Below are 14,271 nucleotides of genomic sequence, written 5' to 3' on the forward strand. Positions count from 1 at the left end.
CGGCCATGGCGCTCCCCACTCTACACGACCGTCATTCCCCCTTCTCACTGCCCTTCCCCGCGTGTTTTCGTTTCTAATTACTTATTTATTGATTTTTTTTTTTTTTTCAGCAAGAGCCTCTCGCGGCCCGCTTGAAGAGCCAAAACCCGCAGGGTGCGCCCGCTGTTTCCATGGCAACTGCCCGCCGCCGGGCCGGAAGCGGTGCATCCTCCCCATCCTCCCGCGGTGCATGCCGGGTATTGTAGTCCTGCTACTGCCGCCCTCGCCCCGGGATGCGGCCGCGGAACTACCGCTCCCACCATGCCCCGCGCCGCCACAAAATGTCGGCAGCGCCCGGCGTGGGAACGGGAGGGGCCGTGGTTGGATGGCGCTGGGTCTGGGGGCTCCCCCGCACCCCGTGGGATCAGGCTCGGGACGAGGGAGGCCAGAGCGGGCTTGGCCTGGCCTGTGGGCTGTGTAAATGTGTCACGGGTCGGGCTCCGGGGCTGCTCCGGGGCAACATCCTAACGCCAAATCCCTCTTGGTTGCTGTGTAAAATATTGGGGCTGCTCACCTGGTGTGGGGCTGCAAAAGGGACAGAGGGAATGGTGCTGGGGGGCTGGTGCGCTGGGGGTGTGTCCAGAGGAGCGGGTACTTGAGCAGCAGTTTTGGGGAGGGGTTCTCTGCCCCCCCCTATCCCTGCCCAGGCTGTAAATCTGGTGTGGACCTCGGGGGTTTGTGGGGTGATAGAAGATCCCGGGATGCCCAGGTCCTGGGGATGGCAAGGGAGGAGGGCTGGCAGCAAACTGGAAGCTAATCAGACCTTTCTTGTCCAGCAGTTACTCCTGTGGGTGGGTGAGTTAAAAGGAGTGGAGGTGGCTTTGGTCACAGCAGTGAAAGGACAAAGCAAAGGTGAGAGCACTGAGCCTTCCTCTGCAGGGATCCTCGGGGATGTCACCTCTGGGAACAGCCTCGGGATCTTCTCTGCAGCTCTGTATTTCTGTCACCCCAGCACACTGAACAAGCTGCTCAGCACCAGCTCTGGGCTGCACACAGACACTTGAGCTCCACCCTTTTGGTTATCCATGTTAAGACAAAAAAAACCCGGTTTTGGGGTGACAGTTTCTTTGGGTGACGTTGGCTGCAAGGGAGGGAGGTGGGAGTGAGGCCAGTGTGAGTGCAGGGACTCGGTGGCAGCTGGAGGTCTGGCTGCTGGTGCCCGGGAGGGTAATTCCCTGTTCTGGTCGGGATGAGCCAGGAGCAGCAGTTGGGATGCTCCGGGTGGATTCAGAGGTTCGGCAGAGCCCGGGGCAGAGCCCAGCCCAGTTATCATCACAAAGAGCTGCATTTCTCCAGTGCTGCTGGAGCTGGAGCTGCAGGCAGGCAGTGGTCATGCCAAGAGGATTGTCCTGGCTGTGGTCAGAGGATGGACACAAGTTTCTCAGCAGTGCAGGAGCAGGGATGTTGCTGAAGGCAGAGGGAAAAAGGGCCAAAGTGCAAAAACAAACAAACAAACAAAAAAAGGGCTGGAGAGGTAAGCTGGAAGGAGGGAATTGGCTTTTCCTGCCCCACCAGGTCACAGGTTGAGGCCAGGTTTGAGGAGGCAGCCGGGTCACCTCCTGCAGACCTGGAGCAGCCAAATGCTGCACTGGGGGTTGTCCCTGGTGCCAGAGCTCTGCTCAGTGTGCCGGGCAGGCACCATCCCTGGTTCTGCTGCTGCTTCCTTCTCCCTGGCAGCTGTGCCAGTCAGAAAACACCCTGCTCCAGCAAAGCCACCATCACCTCGTTGCCTTCCAGCTCGAGTCCAAGCTCGGTCACAGCTGGGATACCACAGCAGTGCCATGTTGGCTCTTCCCACCTCCTGGGAGGCTCAGGTCCATGTTTCTTGTTCTCTTTGGTGAGTGGTTGCTACACGTCGGTGGAGAAATCCATCATGCTGGAGGAGAGAGGAGAGGGGCTGGAGTGGGAGGCAAAGGGTCCCAATCGGGAAGCAATAGGAGGTGTGGAGAAATATTCAGAGTGGGAAGAGGGCCTTTTGTCAAAAATAAATGGAAAAGGACATCCCTGTTTGTGGGACATCACTGTGTGTGGATGGGAAACCTGGAAGCTGATCTGAGTGTAGATGATGCTCACCTCTGCTCTCACCTGGGTTTTGGGGTGTCCCAAAGAGGGGCAGACTGAGACCTCCTCCAAAGTGGGGCTTGGTCCATGAAGGACAGAAGTGCCAGGGCAGCCCAACCTATGGCTCTCAGCTACATTGGTTCTGTTTCCAGGTGAAATGCTTCATTATTTTGGAGCTAGATGAGCTTTAAGGTCCCTTCTAACCCTAGCCATCCTATGATTCTGTGATTTTTTTTCTTTAAACAAACCTTAAATTGAAAAATTGGGCAAAATTGTTCCTTTTGACTTGGAGCTTTTCTTTTGTTCTGAAGGAACAGCCCAGGCCAAGCAGCCCTTTCCCCTGCTGAGCTCTAGAGCTGGATTGCCTGACGTGGGAGCTGGTTGAGTGCCTGGGCTAGTGAGAGGTGGCTTCTCCTTGCTGGCTGTGATGCAGCTCATCTCCAGCAGAACATTTGCTGTTGCACCTCCTGGGGCATCACCCACCTCAGTTCTTTACGAAGGTCGTTGTGTTGTCTGTCCAGAAATTGGTTCTTAACCCACTGGGGGACGTCGGGGACGTACCAGGCTGCGATCAGCTTGACACAGAGAGCCACGTGCTGCCCAAAGCAGAGGGGGCACCCCGGGGGGGTTAATGATCCCAGCCCAGCTTCCCTCTCATCATCCCAGCCTCCTCCTGCCTCCGCGGGTGCTCACCTCAAAGAGGATGAGGAAGGCAAGCCGGGCTGCAAAGATGTGCCAGAACTGGGCCGTGTAGCTGTAGTCATCGGGGTTCCGGTAATCCCGGTACCTGCAGCACAGCCCCATCGGTGCCAGCCCAGGATCCCCCCGTGCAGGGCAGAGCCCCCCGCCCTTGCCTTCCACTGTGGGGGGCCAAGAGGAACCCTGGAGGGGGCTTCCTCCTCGTGGTGCCACCAAGCCCTGCCCTGCCATCGTTCCCCAGCCACAGGCTGGATGTCCCGGTGAGGGGCACGCACGGGCTGCTGGTACCTGCACTCCTTGATCTCCTCCCTGACAAAGTCTGGCAGCGTTTTGGGAACTTTTGTGTGGGGCTCGAAGTCCTGGATGCGGAAGATGGAGAGGCTGTGGTTGATGTAACCAGTTGTGCAGCTGTGGGGGAGAAGAGGGGGTCTGCACCTCAGCCTGAAGGGAAAGGGGGCTGGGATCTGCCCCCATCAAATGCTGCAGCTCCTGCCTCTTTCTAGGGGGTGTAAAGTCCTCTGAGGGCTACAAAGGCCATCTGCCCATGGCTTTCTTTCCCAGGGTGTCCCTGGTGTGTGGTGCCCCAGGTGACTGTGGTGTGGTTGAGCACAGACTGCAGCCCCCCATTCTGGGGAGGGCAGCAGCACCCACCTGGGGCTCACCCTCACCCTCCCTTGCTGTCCCTTAGCACAAAACCCGGGAGAAAGGAATTTCTCTGAGACTTCTGCCCAGTTGGACTGAGCCTGGCAGTGAGCCAAGGCCTGGAGGGGACAGGGAAGGGATCACGAGCAGGCACCAGGCAGTGTGGCAGCTCCCAGCATCCCGGTCACCCACACACGGGGACAGAGTGAGTGGGAGGCCGCTGGGGATGCTGGAGATAGAAAATCCTCTCCTATCTCTGCAGCCCACCATGAGGGACCACCCAGTGCCACTGTTTCTGCACCGGTGGCACCAAGGCAGGCAGGGGGCTGGCAGCACTCACTCCATGTCCGTGTTGTTCCCCAGCAGGCAGGGGCTGTACAGGTACTTGTAGACCTGCACAGGGATGAAGTCGGAGGTGATGGCAATCACCAGCCCGTTCCCGATCACAGCCAGGATCCCGATGGCCTCCAGGACCTGCAGCCAGATCCCTGCGGGAGAGGAGTGGGAATGAGGCCCCTCTCACTGCTCACCACCCCAGCTCAGGGACAGGTTTGGCGTGGGCAGGAGGGGTCCCGGGAGGTGAGTTCCAAGGGATGCTGAGGGTCTCCGTGGTGGGGAAGGGTCCTGAAGGCCCCAGCTCACCGATGTCGTTGGCTTTGCGTGGCACCATGCGCCGGCACAGCCGCCTCATCTTGATGGCATCCAGGCGGATCTCCAGCAGGTTGTTGCAGAAAGCCAGGAGTGGGGCCAGGGGAAAGGCAGCGACAAAAATGGTGGTGAAGCTGTACTGGATGACTGCAGAGGGAGGAAAGGCTGGGTGCTGGTGTGGAGCCACCCCAGAGGGGACACCCCAGCTGCTGACAGGGCTTGTCCTGCTTTGTGGATGCTGCCAGAGGGGCCTCGCAGGGGTGGAAGGGGGAGACAGAGCTGCCATGGGGACCCCCACAGGGGACCCCCACCTGTCCCAGGGCTGTAGGAGAGGGGGATCTGCGGGGGCACTGGTTGGGGTAGCAGGGCAGAGGGACCGCCCTGTGGGCCATCACAGGGACGCTCCTGGCAGGAGAGGAAGGTCCTGGGCAGAGGCCCAAGGCCAGCAGAGTTTCCTGCTCTCTCTTGTTTTGGGAATGATCTCCCTGGTGTGCCAGAGCTCTTAGAGCAGGGCTGGGAATAGAGCTGGGTCTTGGAGCTTTCCCTTGCCTACTCATGGGCTCCACAGCATCAGGCTCTCTCCAGCCAAGCAGGGCACAGGGGGCTGCACCCACCATCCCTCCTCACTTGACCCCCTGCCCTACGTACCCATCTCCAAGAACTCATCAAACAAGCTGAAGATGTTGACCTCGTTGAGCTGATAGTTGCTCAACCACTGCCTTTTGCAGGGGTCCTCATCCTCCTCTTCCTCTCCTAACATCATCTTTCTCTTCCTGGGGCGCCACTGCTGCTTGCAGAGCTTGCACTTCACCCAGCTGCCAGGGGAGAGAGGGGTTTGCACGGCTGGGCTGCTGCCAGTGCCAGCCCTGGAGACCTGAGCAAGGAGAAGGAGGAATCCTCGGCCCTGAAGACCACCTGGGCAGCTGTCCTGAATCTGCAGGAGCAGCAGGGAGTACCCTGCGGGCTGGAGGAAAGCTTACGGGATGAGATACTCCATCATGTTGCTGATGGTCTGCTTGAGCAGCATGACGATGGCCATCTGGATGAAGAGGTCGGAGATGCAGCCGCTGGGGTGGCACTGCAAAGGGAGGAGAGGACAGGACAGGACAGGGGTTGTTCCCACCAGCAGCATGGCCTGGACCCGGGGGCTGCTTGGCCAAGGCGGGTGCTGCAGGAGGAAGCTCAGGTTCCCAGAGCTCTGCTGGGCAGCAGGGAAAGGAAGAGCAGGAGTTGTGTGGGGTCAGCTTCATGGCAGGTCCCTCACCTCCTCCAGCCTCCACTTGCCCGCGATGCGCACATAGTTGCCCGGGTGGCCATTGATCCTGCGTGAGGAAGCAGCATCAGGGATACCTGCTGAGCACCACTGTGGACCCCTTGGGACCAAGGGGCAGGGGCAGGATGGAGGGCATCACCCCCCAGGCACTGGTGGAGCAGAAGGGGCTTCCCCCACCCACCATGCCCATGGGGAAAAGACGTGGCCCTCCTGAGGTCCCAAATGTGGTCCCTGTGCCTGGAGGGGACTGGGGAGGGTTGGGGGTGTCAGCCCCAAGGCTGGGCTCCCTCTGCTCACCCCCAGCCAACACTCACCGTCCCAGGAAAAAGGCCACATAGATGAGAGAAGAGAAGTTTGTGAAGAACTGGAAGGTGAAGATCTTCACGGTGAAGTTGTTCTCCCGCTGGGAGAAGGTCCGTGGTTTCTCTGGAAAAGGGAACAAGGCCCAGGGGCTTGATCACAGCATGGTGGGACCTTGCCCTGCTCTGCCTGGGTTGCCACAGCAGCTCCTTGAGGGCTGGAAGGGTATCTCTGCCTCTCATGAAACCTTCTCTGCCTTTCCCCTGAGCCCTTTGATGGACCTGAGCCCAACCTTGCAGGATTCCTTAGAGCCCTGAGCTGGGGGATAAGGGGCCCTTCACTGGGATAAAAAACCTGTCCTGAGCTCTGCTGCAGCTGTGATGGCTTTCTGCTCTTCAGCCCCGTTGGGTCACTGTCCCTCCAAAGTGTAGGGTGGCAGTGGGACAGCCACCTGGCAGCCTGTGGGCCACAGATGGGGTTGTGTGTTGGAGGGTGCTGAACTCCCACGGGGACCTGAGTGTCAGGAGCTGCTTGGGAGATGCTTGGTGGTGATTGATGAAGGGACCAGGGGGCTGTCTGTGCTCGGGGCTCAGGGGGGGGCTGTGCTGTCACCCTGGGGTGCTGCTGGGCAGCTCAGTGTGGGTGCGGGTGGGAGACAGGTTCCCCTTACCCAGGTCACAGAGGAAGAGGGCCACGTGCCTGTTGACCTGCGGGAGAGAGATGCGACACGAGAGGGGAGGCTCCAGGGTGGAAAAAGCCAGGAGAAGACCTTCTGCCCACCCCACGCCTCACACAGCACCTTGGTCATGATGACAATGGTGATGTAGTGCAGCACAGCCCCCGTCACCATGGCCACCATGTTGGCCTGCTCACGGACAAACTCAAAGGGGCTCTGGGTGAAGAGGGCCGTGGCGATCACCCGGTAAATGACGAGGGCGTGGGCGATGCCGATCATCACCGCGATCTGCCGAGGGGGGCAGGGGGGTGGTCAGGAGCTGCATCCTGCCTGAGCAGCACCTTCAAACCCTGCACCAGAGCTCATCTCGACTGCAAGCCGGTGCTCTCCAGGGGAGGATGAGAGGTTCACCAGGTGGGCATCTCCACCAGAACCCTCTCCCTGGGGTCACCCCGTCACCACGCACCATCACCAGCACCAGCAGCAGTATGATGGTGCTGCGGAAGTAGGAGTGCTGGTACTGCCGGGGCTCGTGCTGCAAGTTGTTGATCAGGTCTATAGCCAGTTCCTCCTGAAAAACAGCAGTAAGCAAATTATAATCAAAAAACACGAAAGAAAGGATCCAGCAGAGCAGTGCCCCCCGGTCCAGGGGTTGTTGTGTTAATGGATATGGGATGAGCAGCACCAGGGGACAGGGATGAACACCCAACCCACAACAGTGTGGCCAGTTCTGACTGGGTTCAAGCCCTTGTGCAGGTGGAGAGGTGGCTAGCAATGGAGAGAGGTGGCTAGCAATGGAGAGAGGTGGCTAGCACCTGCCTAGCTTTCTGCAGGGCTCTCTCTCTGCCAGGGCTCTCCCAGGACTGTCAGATTTTGGCTTTGCTGTTGGTTTAAGTGTAAAGTGATATTTAAGAAAACCAAGCTGGGCAAAGGGGTCCCCCCGTGTTGTGTCTTCTCTGCAGGTCCATCTGACAAGGAGAGCACAAGGCAGGAGAGGGACAGCCTCACCTCATCCTCATCCCACCGGTACAGGTCCCAGTCAGTGACCACCGTGGCTCTCTGCCTTTTCCACAGCTCCAGGAACACGGTAGCTGAGGGAGGAAGGAGAGAGCACTGTGACACTTGGGGGTAGCTCTGGACACTCCTCTTACACCCAACCAGATGGCAAATCAGCCTGGGCTGACTCTGAGGGACAGCAACCCCTTCTGTGCCCCCCAGGGAGGAGCCCAGACATGCAGAGGTGAGTGCTGGGCCCCAGGTGGGGATGGAGGTGGGTGGGTGGTGGGTGGGTTTCTGCTGGAGCTGCAGTGTCTGCAGGGGGTTTGGCAGCTGGGGTGGGCATGGTTACAGGGTGCCAGGCAGCCACACTGTTCTGGAACACTGACAAATTTATACACCTTCCCAGTGGAGCAGGAGCCTGCACTGCACCCCAGCATTGCTGCAAACCCAGGTACAGCCACCCCTTCATCTTAATATGGGCTTCCCAAGCTCGTCCCTGTGTGAACCAGCCCACAGGGACACACCAGCCCATGTCCCTGACCCACCCAGACCACGACAATTCCACCTGCAGTGGTGTTTGTAACTGAAAGGTTGTGGTAAAGCCACACAAGGTGTGTAGCTGACGATGGGACCACCCCAGAGCTCTGCTCTGCTCTGCTTGTTACCCAGCAGCTGAGAGCTGATGGAGCAATCTGGGAGGGGTAATGAGGGCTCTGGTGGTCCCTCCTGCCTGCAGCTGCCACCACTTAACAGGCAGCTGCTAGAAAAGCCCCCCTGGAGGGGCTGCTGGGGGCTCTGCAGGAGGCTGGGCTGGGGGAGGAGGAGGAGGAAAGGCTCTCAGGCAGGAGAGGTAAGGAGTGTTTGGGGAGCTGGAGGGAATTGCTGGGATGATTTTGTGCCTCATCTAGAAGCTGATGGCACTGGAAGAAGAGGAGATAAGGACTAAAAAGCCTCTGGCCAGTGAAGCTGTGCTGGTGTCCTGTTTTCCTCCACCTACTTTCCCCCTAAGCTCCAGGGAGCTTCTCCCTCTTCCAAGGTGTGTGTGCTTGCCACCAGAACATTGACACTTACCCCAGATGGCCATGAACATGGCAAACAAAACTGTCCCCTCGTTGTCAATCATATGAGTGACCTGGGGAAGATCAAGGAAGAGCAGTGATGGAGGCAGGGGCTCTGGCATCTATGGAGAGGACTCTGTGCTCAGTGGTCTTCTTGACACCCTGGTGCCCTCTGATGCAAGTAGGGTGCTGCAGGAGGGCAAAATGCAGGAAGGAAGAGGGCACTGGGATGTGGTACACAGTTCCTTGGTGGTGATGGAGACTGTGGTGTTACCTCCTCACGCAGCTCAGGGGAGGTTTCTTGCAAGCTGTAGCCAGCTTGCTGGGGTGGCTTTTCCTTCTGCTGGTATGGGAAGAGCCCAGCCTGGGAGTGTCTGTCTGGGGGAGGGTGCTGCCTACCTTGGCATAGGTGCAGGTGTCAGAGAGCAGCCAGAATGGGCACTGCTGGTCACAGAGCGGGCACATGATGGTGGTGGTGGCCTCACAGATCTCCTTGCTGGAGAGGCAGGGGTGGAGGGAGCTCAGAGGGCAGGGGCAGCAGCTCACAGCCACGCGTGCAGCAAAGCTGGGTAAGCAGGGTGGGCTCTCAGCATTCCCAAGTGCCTTACCTCACCTGGCTGGAATTGAAGGTAGTAATCCCAGCTATGAAGACCACCAGCCCCGCCGCGGCAGCGAATCCCAGGAGGTAGGTGTACCAGCCCAGCCAGGCAAAGTACAGAGCCACCTTCTCCCCAAAATAGCACCTGGAAGGAAAGGTGAGAGGTGGTTTGTGGCCACAGAGAGCCAAGCTGCAGTCGGTGCCTGCAGGTTTTATGAATGCTGGGCTGGGGGCAGATCTGAGGCTGTGGGGTGCAGTGTTCCTCACACCAGAACAATTCCCCCTCCTGGGCTCAGCTGTGTCCCTGCAGAGCTCTCCTGCTCCACTCTTGTGGTGCCACCATCTCAGAATTTCTGCTGTGGGGAAGAGGGATGGAGGCACGGGTAGGAAATAATGGTAACTGCTGACTGATGGACCTGCCTCCCCTCCTGGATTCCAGAGGAATTAACTTGGAAGAACTTGCCCAGGAAGAGTTAGTTTGCTTCCCCTTTTACAAGAAGAGCTGTGCTCTTTCCCTGAGTTTAAGGTGGTTGTGGGAGCTCTGTGCTGCCCTTAATGCCCCAAGCCAAGCCTCAGGCTGGCTGTGCTGCCCTGGTGCCCTCTTCCCACCTTGATTCCCCTCTAAAAGGGGAAAGCTGTGATGGAATAGGAAACGGGCTAATTAAACCCGTGCAGCTCCAGGGGTTGTTTGACCCTGCAAAGCTGGCAGCTGGAGCTTGGTGCCATGGGATACCCATTCACTAAGAACTTTGGTGGCTTCAGAAGGAGCCCAATACTTCTGAGAAGATCTAGGTGCAAACTGATTGTTTAAAAGAAAACACAGGAGCCTGGCAAAGGGTGTACAGCTCTCTGGGTTTCTCTGGGACCTCTTGCTTGGAAGGATCTGCTGGGCCTCTTCAGCCTGTGTTACCTGATCTTCTCAATTGGCTGTGGGCAAAATATTTCACTCCAGCGAGCCCAGTGCTCCTTTAGGAATTCCCTTTTCTCTTCTTTCTGGAGAGCAGAGAAGCTGGTTGGGTACAGGAATATTAGGGCAACCTAATCCTCATCCCCCTCCCAGGTTGCTGCCAGGAGCCCACTCGTGCCCCTCATCCAGGAGGTCTCGATGCAGCCCTGGTCACCCAATGGTATCTTCCCACACCATCTTGCTCCTCCACCTCTCCTGAATTTTCCTCCCTGGCACCCATGTGCTCAGCCTCACCTCGTGCAGGGGAAACATCGCTTCAAAGACCTTCTTCTTCATCAGGTCACGCAGCTTCTCTGGTGGCAGAGCAGAATGGAGAGGATTAGTGAAGCTTTGCTCCCACCCCATGTGCTCCCTGACAGGTAGAATCACCCCAAACCTATTCTAAGCTGCACTCTGACTTTCTCTCCCTCTCCACATCCTACCCGGGGGAAAGAGGAGGCAGCTGGGGGTGCCCCTGCCCACCAGGGGCAGGAGCTTTGCTGCAGGACCAGGCTGAGCATCACCCTTGGTGTCCCTGTCCCCTTACCAAGGTCGGGTGTCACCGTGTTCTGCAGGATGAAGTTCACGATGCGTATCCTGAGCAAGGAGAAACTGTGGTTAGAGGCTGCTCTGGGGAGACAGTTGTGTTGTGTGGCCCTGGAGAAGAGGGAGGGGGAAGAGACAGGGAGGTGGCTGTGGACAGGGAGGAGGTGGCAACTTGGCAGGTAGAGGTTGCTTTCTGAGGAGAATGAAGAGCCTGGCACAACAGCAGCTGAGCTGGAAAGTGGCTGCTGCTGTGGAAAAGTCCACTGGAAGATCCTGGAAGTTCAGGGACCCTGCTCAGCACCCACCTGGTGGTCACTGGTATTTCCTGACTGTCACTGGGGCTTTGCAGTCTGCTGTTGGGCTTCCTCAGGAGCCGCTGGTATTTCCAGAAGATCTGTTTTGGGGCACGGACTCCATAAAATACCTTCCTGTCCTCGATTTTCTGGTGGGTGGAGGAGAAGGGCTGTTAGAACAGTGCTTGGCAGAGCCAGGGGCAACACGAGTCTCTCCTGGCTCAGCAAGGGGTTTATTTTCCAGCACTGCTGTGGTGATCAGCACATTGGTCAGGGCTCTCCCATCTCCTGGGACACAGGAGCCCAAACCAGGCTTGGATCCTGGGTACCACAAGATAGCCAAGGATCTGCTGCCTTTTCCTCCACAGCCCCTCACCTTGATGATGAACCCCTTCTTTCTCAGCTCATCCAGGAACTTCTTCCTCTTCATCTCCTTCTCACTGCCCACTTGGTGGATGTCGCTTACCAGGACAAAATCCCATTTCTCTTCTTCCTGCCCACAGAAAACACCAGGGAATTTATGGAGGGGGACAGGGAGAGAGTTCTCCCTCTCAGCTCCAGCCTCTCAGAGCTTTGGGCCTTCATCAAGACAGAGTAGAGAACCCCCAGGAACTGGGCAGGAGAATGAGGATGGGGAAACTGAGGCAGCTGCTGCCTTGGCACTGCCCAGCTCTGCTCTTTGCCCTGTGCTGAACTCGCTGTGAGTGCAGAGGGAGCAAAGCTTACCCTGGGGGTGAACTGCTCTATGTCTTCATCAGAAAATCTCCTCCAGGGAGTCAGCAGAATTTCATCCTGTGGGGGAAAAAAACCAGCAAAGGCATCAGTGAGAGACCCTGTGTCTGGGCATGGAGAAAACCTCTCCCTCCTCATCTGGGGTTGGTTTTTTTTTCAACAGCTTGGCAGAAGGAGCCCAGGCTCCAGGTCCCAGGAGGTGCAGTGGGTTTGCTGAAGCCACGTTCTGCAGGGCTTGCTGTGGCAGGGAACAGATTTCATCACCAAACCAGGATTTTGGGGGTTCTCTGCTGTGACTCGGGGTGCAGCCCCACAAGCAGTTATGCAGCACAGCACTGGGCAGGAGCTGCCAGGGCATGGGAGTAATGGCAGACAGAATTGCCACCAAAGACATGGTGACCTGAAACAGTGGCCAGCCAGACAAGTTGATCCAGCTGAAATCTCGGGAATGTAGCGGTGGTGGTGAAACCCTGCCCTGATGCAAGATCTGGATCACAACCTTCCTTCCCCTGGAGAATGAGGCCATGAGAGTGGGAGAGGCTGGGATGAGGAAAGGGATGAAGTGCTCTGCCAGATCCTGGTGCTTCATCCCAGGAGAAAGGGCTCTGGAGAGGCTGAGCAACAGAAAGCAAAGTGAAAAGGTTGGAGAAGGGGATATTGTGCCCCAGAGGTGCTGGTGGTAGTAAGATCCTGCCCCTGCTTCTCCAGATGTTCCCAAAATAGCAAGCATGGATTTTAATCCCAGGAGGGACTTGTTGCTTTCTTATTTTCCAGTCAAGCCCTGAGAATCCTGGGGATGCTTCTCAGGCTCTCTGGGCAATGTGGTGGCAGCAGGCTCTGGCTTTTCTCTCTGTTCCCATAGCAACAACATGATTTACTGCCTGGTACCTGCTTGCACCGTGACCATCTCCACGTTGGGCTGAGAAATGGGGAGGAATTGGTAAATCATTAGTTCTGACAATTCCCAGTACCTATGTCCAGAATGGTAACAGACACAAATGGCATCCAGCTGTCAGGGGATCTGCAGCCGCTGTGCTGGTGGGGAAGCAGCACTCTGGCAGGTTCCCAGCAGGAACAGGAGCAGGGCTGGAGGTACACTGTGCAAAGGTGTACAACTAACCAGCACAACTCATTTTGGTGTGAAAAAAACGGTTTGTGTGCTCCAGAATTGTGCCTGGTTTCTCTGGCTGTATCAGCTGATCCTTGTCCCAGGCCAGGTACCCTGTGGATCCACCAGAGGAATGATAGCAACGAACCCCCCAGGCTGCATGACTACCTGTGCTTTCCTCCCTAACTGTGGCTTGGTGAGGGTTTGGGTGGCTCCCATCACCCACACCAAGGTGAACAAGTTGTTCTTTTCTCAGGGATGTTTCTTGCAAACACTTGCCTTGGAGCCCTTCCACCCTGCCTCGCCGTTTCCTGAGAAATGTGGCAACCTGTAACTGAGCAGGCAGCTGGTGCACCTCTGCACTTACTGGCTGTCCCAGCCTTTGAGAGTTGCTCTGGATTTTTGAATAATAGGAAACAGCATCTTTTCTGTCGAGCTAGAGAAACAAAACCTCGCAGCTTCCCCTCTGCCTTTGCTTTATTTCAGGAGCTCCAGAAACATCTGGAGCTGTTCCCCCCACTGCCCTATGCAGTGCCTGGGTTTGCACAGGCAAACAAACGATCTGGTCTGGATCCACAGCATCCTTCTCTGAGCCCTGGCACAACCTCTGAGGCCAGGCATGACCCTGCTGCACCATGGGGTGCTGCGTGGGGCTCCACTGCACCTCGGTCCTGTCTGGAAGGAGCTGCAGAGCCAGCAGCACCCAGCCCCTGCCCCATCCCTGTGCGGGGTAGGAAGGAGGATGTTCGCTTGGAGGAGGAACCGGAGCTCTGAGGTACTTTTAAGTACGGAAGGGGCTGAAGGCACAGGAGTGGGGAAGATTGGTGCTTGGGGTGTCCCGGCTGCAGGTGGCTCAGAGGTGCTGAAAAGAAACCTCCTGGAGGCAGCTGAGCGGTTTCTGTCTCCTACCTGCATGGTGAAGGGGAGAAGAGCCCTTCTCCTCCCCCCTCTCTGGGTCTGGTTCTGTCGGGACGCGCTGCCAGGCTCCCGGGGGTTCTCTCCCGGTGTGGTTTCCCTCCTCAGCTCCTTCTCCCGAGGTCTCGTGTGAGTGGAGCAGGGAATTGACTTCCGTGTGGGACTGGGGCTGCCCTGGCAGGGAGCGGCCTCTGCCTGGCAGCGGGGCAGGTAGTGAGGAGGAGGAGGAGGGGAGGAAGCTGCCCTTCAGCCACCCCTTCAGCGATCCCAGCACCGCCCAGCAGAGCCGCAGACGGCTGAGCCCCCCCTGCCAGCCCCGTCTCCTCTTCCTCCTCTGCCCATCGCGGTGCCAGCCCCAGGGAGGTGTCACAAACAGGGGCTGAAGTGGCAAGGATGGGGACATCCCCCAAGGGGCCCAAAGGAGGTGTTCACCTGAAGCTCTAGGAAACGTTGAACTGTTCCTTACAAGGAGGAGAACAAGACATGAAACAGAAGAGAAAATAAAGCGGAGCTGTGCATGGCCTCCTGATCCTCAGGGTAAGCCTGAGCTCCCCAGAGGAGATGGGGTGGGAGCAGCACAGGCTTTGGGAGCAGATGGGATGGGTCCAGGGAGAGTTTGTTAGCAGGCAGGACAAAGGAAAGGGGCAAAGCACGAACTTCCAGGGGAATGAGGAGGCTGTGGTTTCCAGGTGAAAGCAGCCCTCTTCCTCCCTGCCTTGGACAGTGGCCTGGTTTGCT

The 14,271-nt window shown here is 57.7% G+C and overlaps 2 protein-coding genes across 4 annotated transcripts in view; one reads left to right on the forward strand and one right to left on the reverse strand.

Annotated features, from left to right (window-relative positions):
- Positions 1–803: 803 nt before the first annotated feature.
- On the reverse strand, positions 804–13,735 carry ANO9 (anoctamin 9). 3 transcript variants are annotated; one of them, XM_071762386.1, is made up of 24 exons: positions 13,528–13,734; positions 11,505–11,570; positions 11,155–11,271; positions 10,791–10,927; positions 10,487–10,596; positions 10,195–10,253; positions 9,904–9,986; positions 9,004–9,138; positions 8,795–8,891; positions 8,409–8,469; positions 7,347–7,429; positions 6,805–6,909; positions 6,462–6,626; positions 6,333–6,369; positions 5,677–5,788; positions 5,354–5,411; positions 5,070–5,167; positions 4,738–4,904; positions 4,084–4,236; positions 3,782–3,929; positions 3,088–3,207; positions 2,794–2,887; positions 2,584–2,696; positions 804–1,915 (listed from the first exon to the last, which is right to left on the reverse strand). In XM_071762386.1, the coding sequence occupies exons 1-24, from the start codon at positions 13,531–13,533 to the stop codon at positions 1,888–1,890; spliced, it is 2,352 nt and encodes a 783-aa protein (XP_071618487.1). In that variant the 5' UTR covers positions 13,534–13,734; the 3' UTR covers positions 804–1,887. The 3 variants fall into 3 exon arrangements, with proteins under 3 accessions (XP_071618487.1, XP_071618488.1, XP_071618489.1); XM_071762387.1 differs by having other exon boundaries at positions 10,487–10,536; positions 13,528–13,733; XM_071762388.1 differs by lacking the exon at positions 2,584–2,696 and having other exon boundaries at positions 13,528–13,735.
- Positions 7,556–14,271, forward strand: part of PTDSS2 (phosphatidylserine synthase 2) — a 48,467-nt gene continuing 41,751 nt past the window's right edge. Inside the window, exon 1 of the mRNA XM_071762393.1 lies at positions 7,556–7,578. Within this exon, the coding sequence (XP_071618494.1) occupies positions 7,571–7,578 (8 nt within the window). The 5' untranslated portion in view covers positions 7,556–7,570. The remainder of the gene's footprint in view (positions 7,579–14,271) is intronic.

Source organism: Heliangelus exortis, chromosome 18 (assembly GCF_036169615.1).
Source record: "Heliangelus exortis chromosome 18, bHelExo1.hap1, whole genome shotgun sequence".
Lineage (NCBI taxonomy): Eukaryota > Metazoa > Chordata > Aves > Apodiformes > Trochilidae > Heliangelus > Heliangelus exortis.

What these genes read in the sequence shown, in the direction of transcription:
- ANO9 (XM_071762386.1), bottom strand. An exon ending in CCATTGTCATCATGACCAAG is followed by an intron (nt 6,370 to 6,461) that starts GTGCTGTGTGAG and finishes TCTCTCCCGCAG; the next exon opens with GTCAACAGGCACGTGGCCCT. An exon ending in GGGAACAACACGGACATGGA is followed by an intron (nt 3,208 to 3,781) that starts GTGAGTGCTGCC and finishes TCTCCCCCACAG; the next exon opens with CTGCACAACTGGTTACATCA.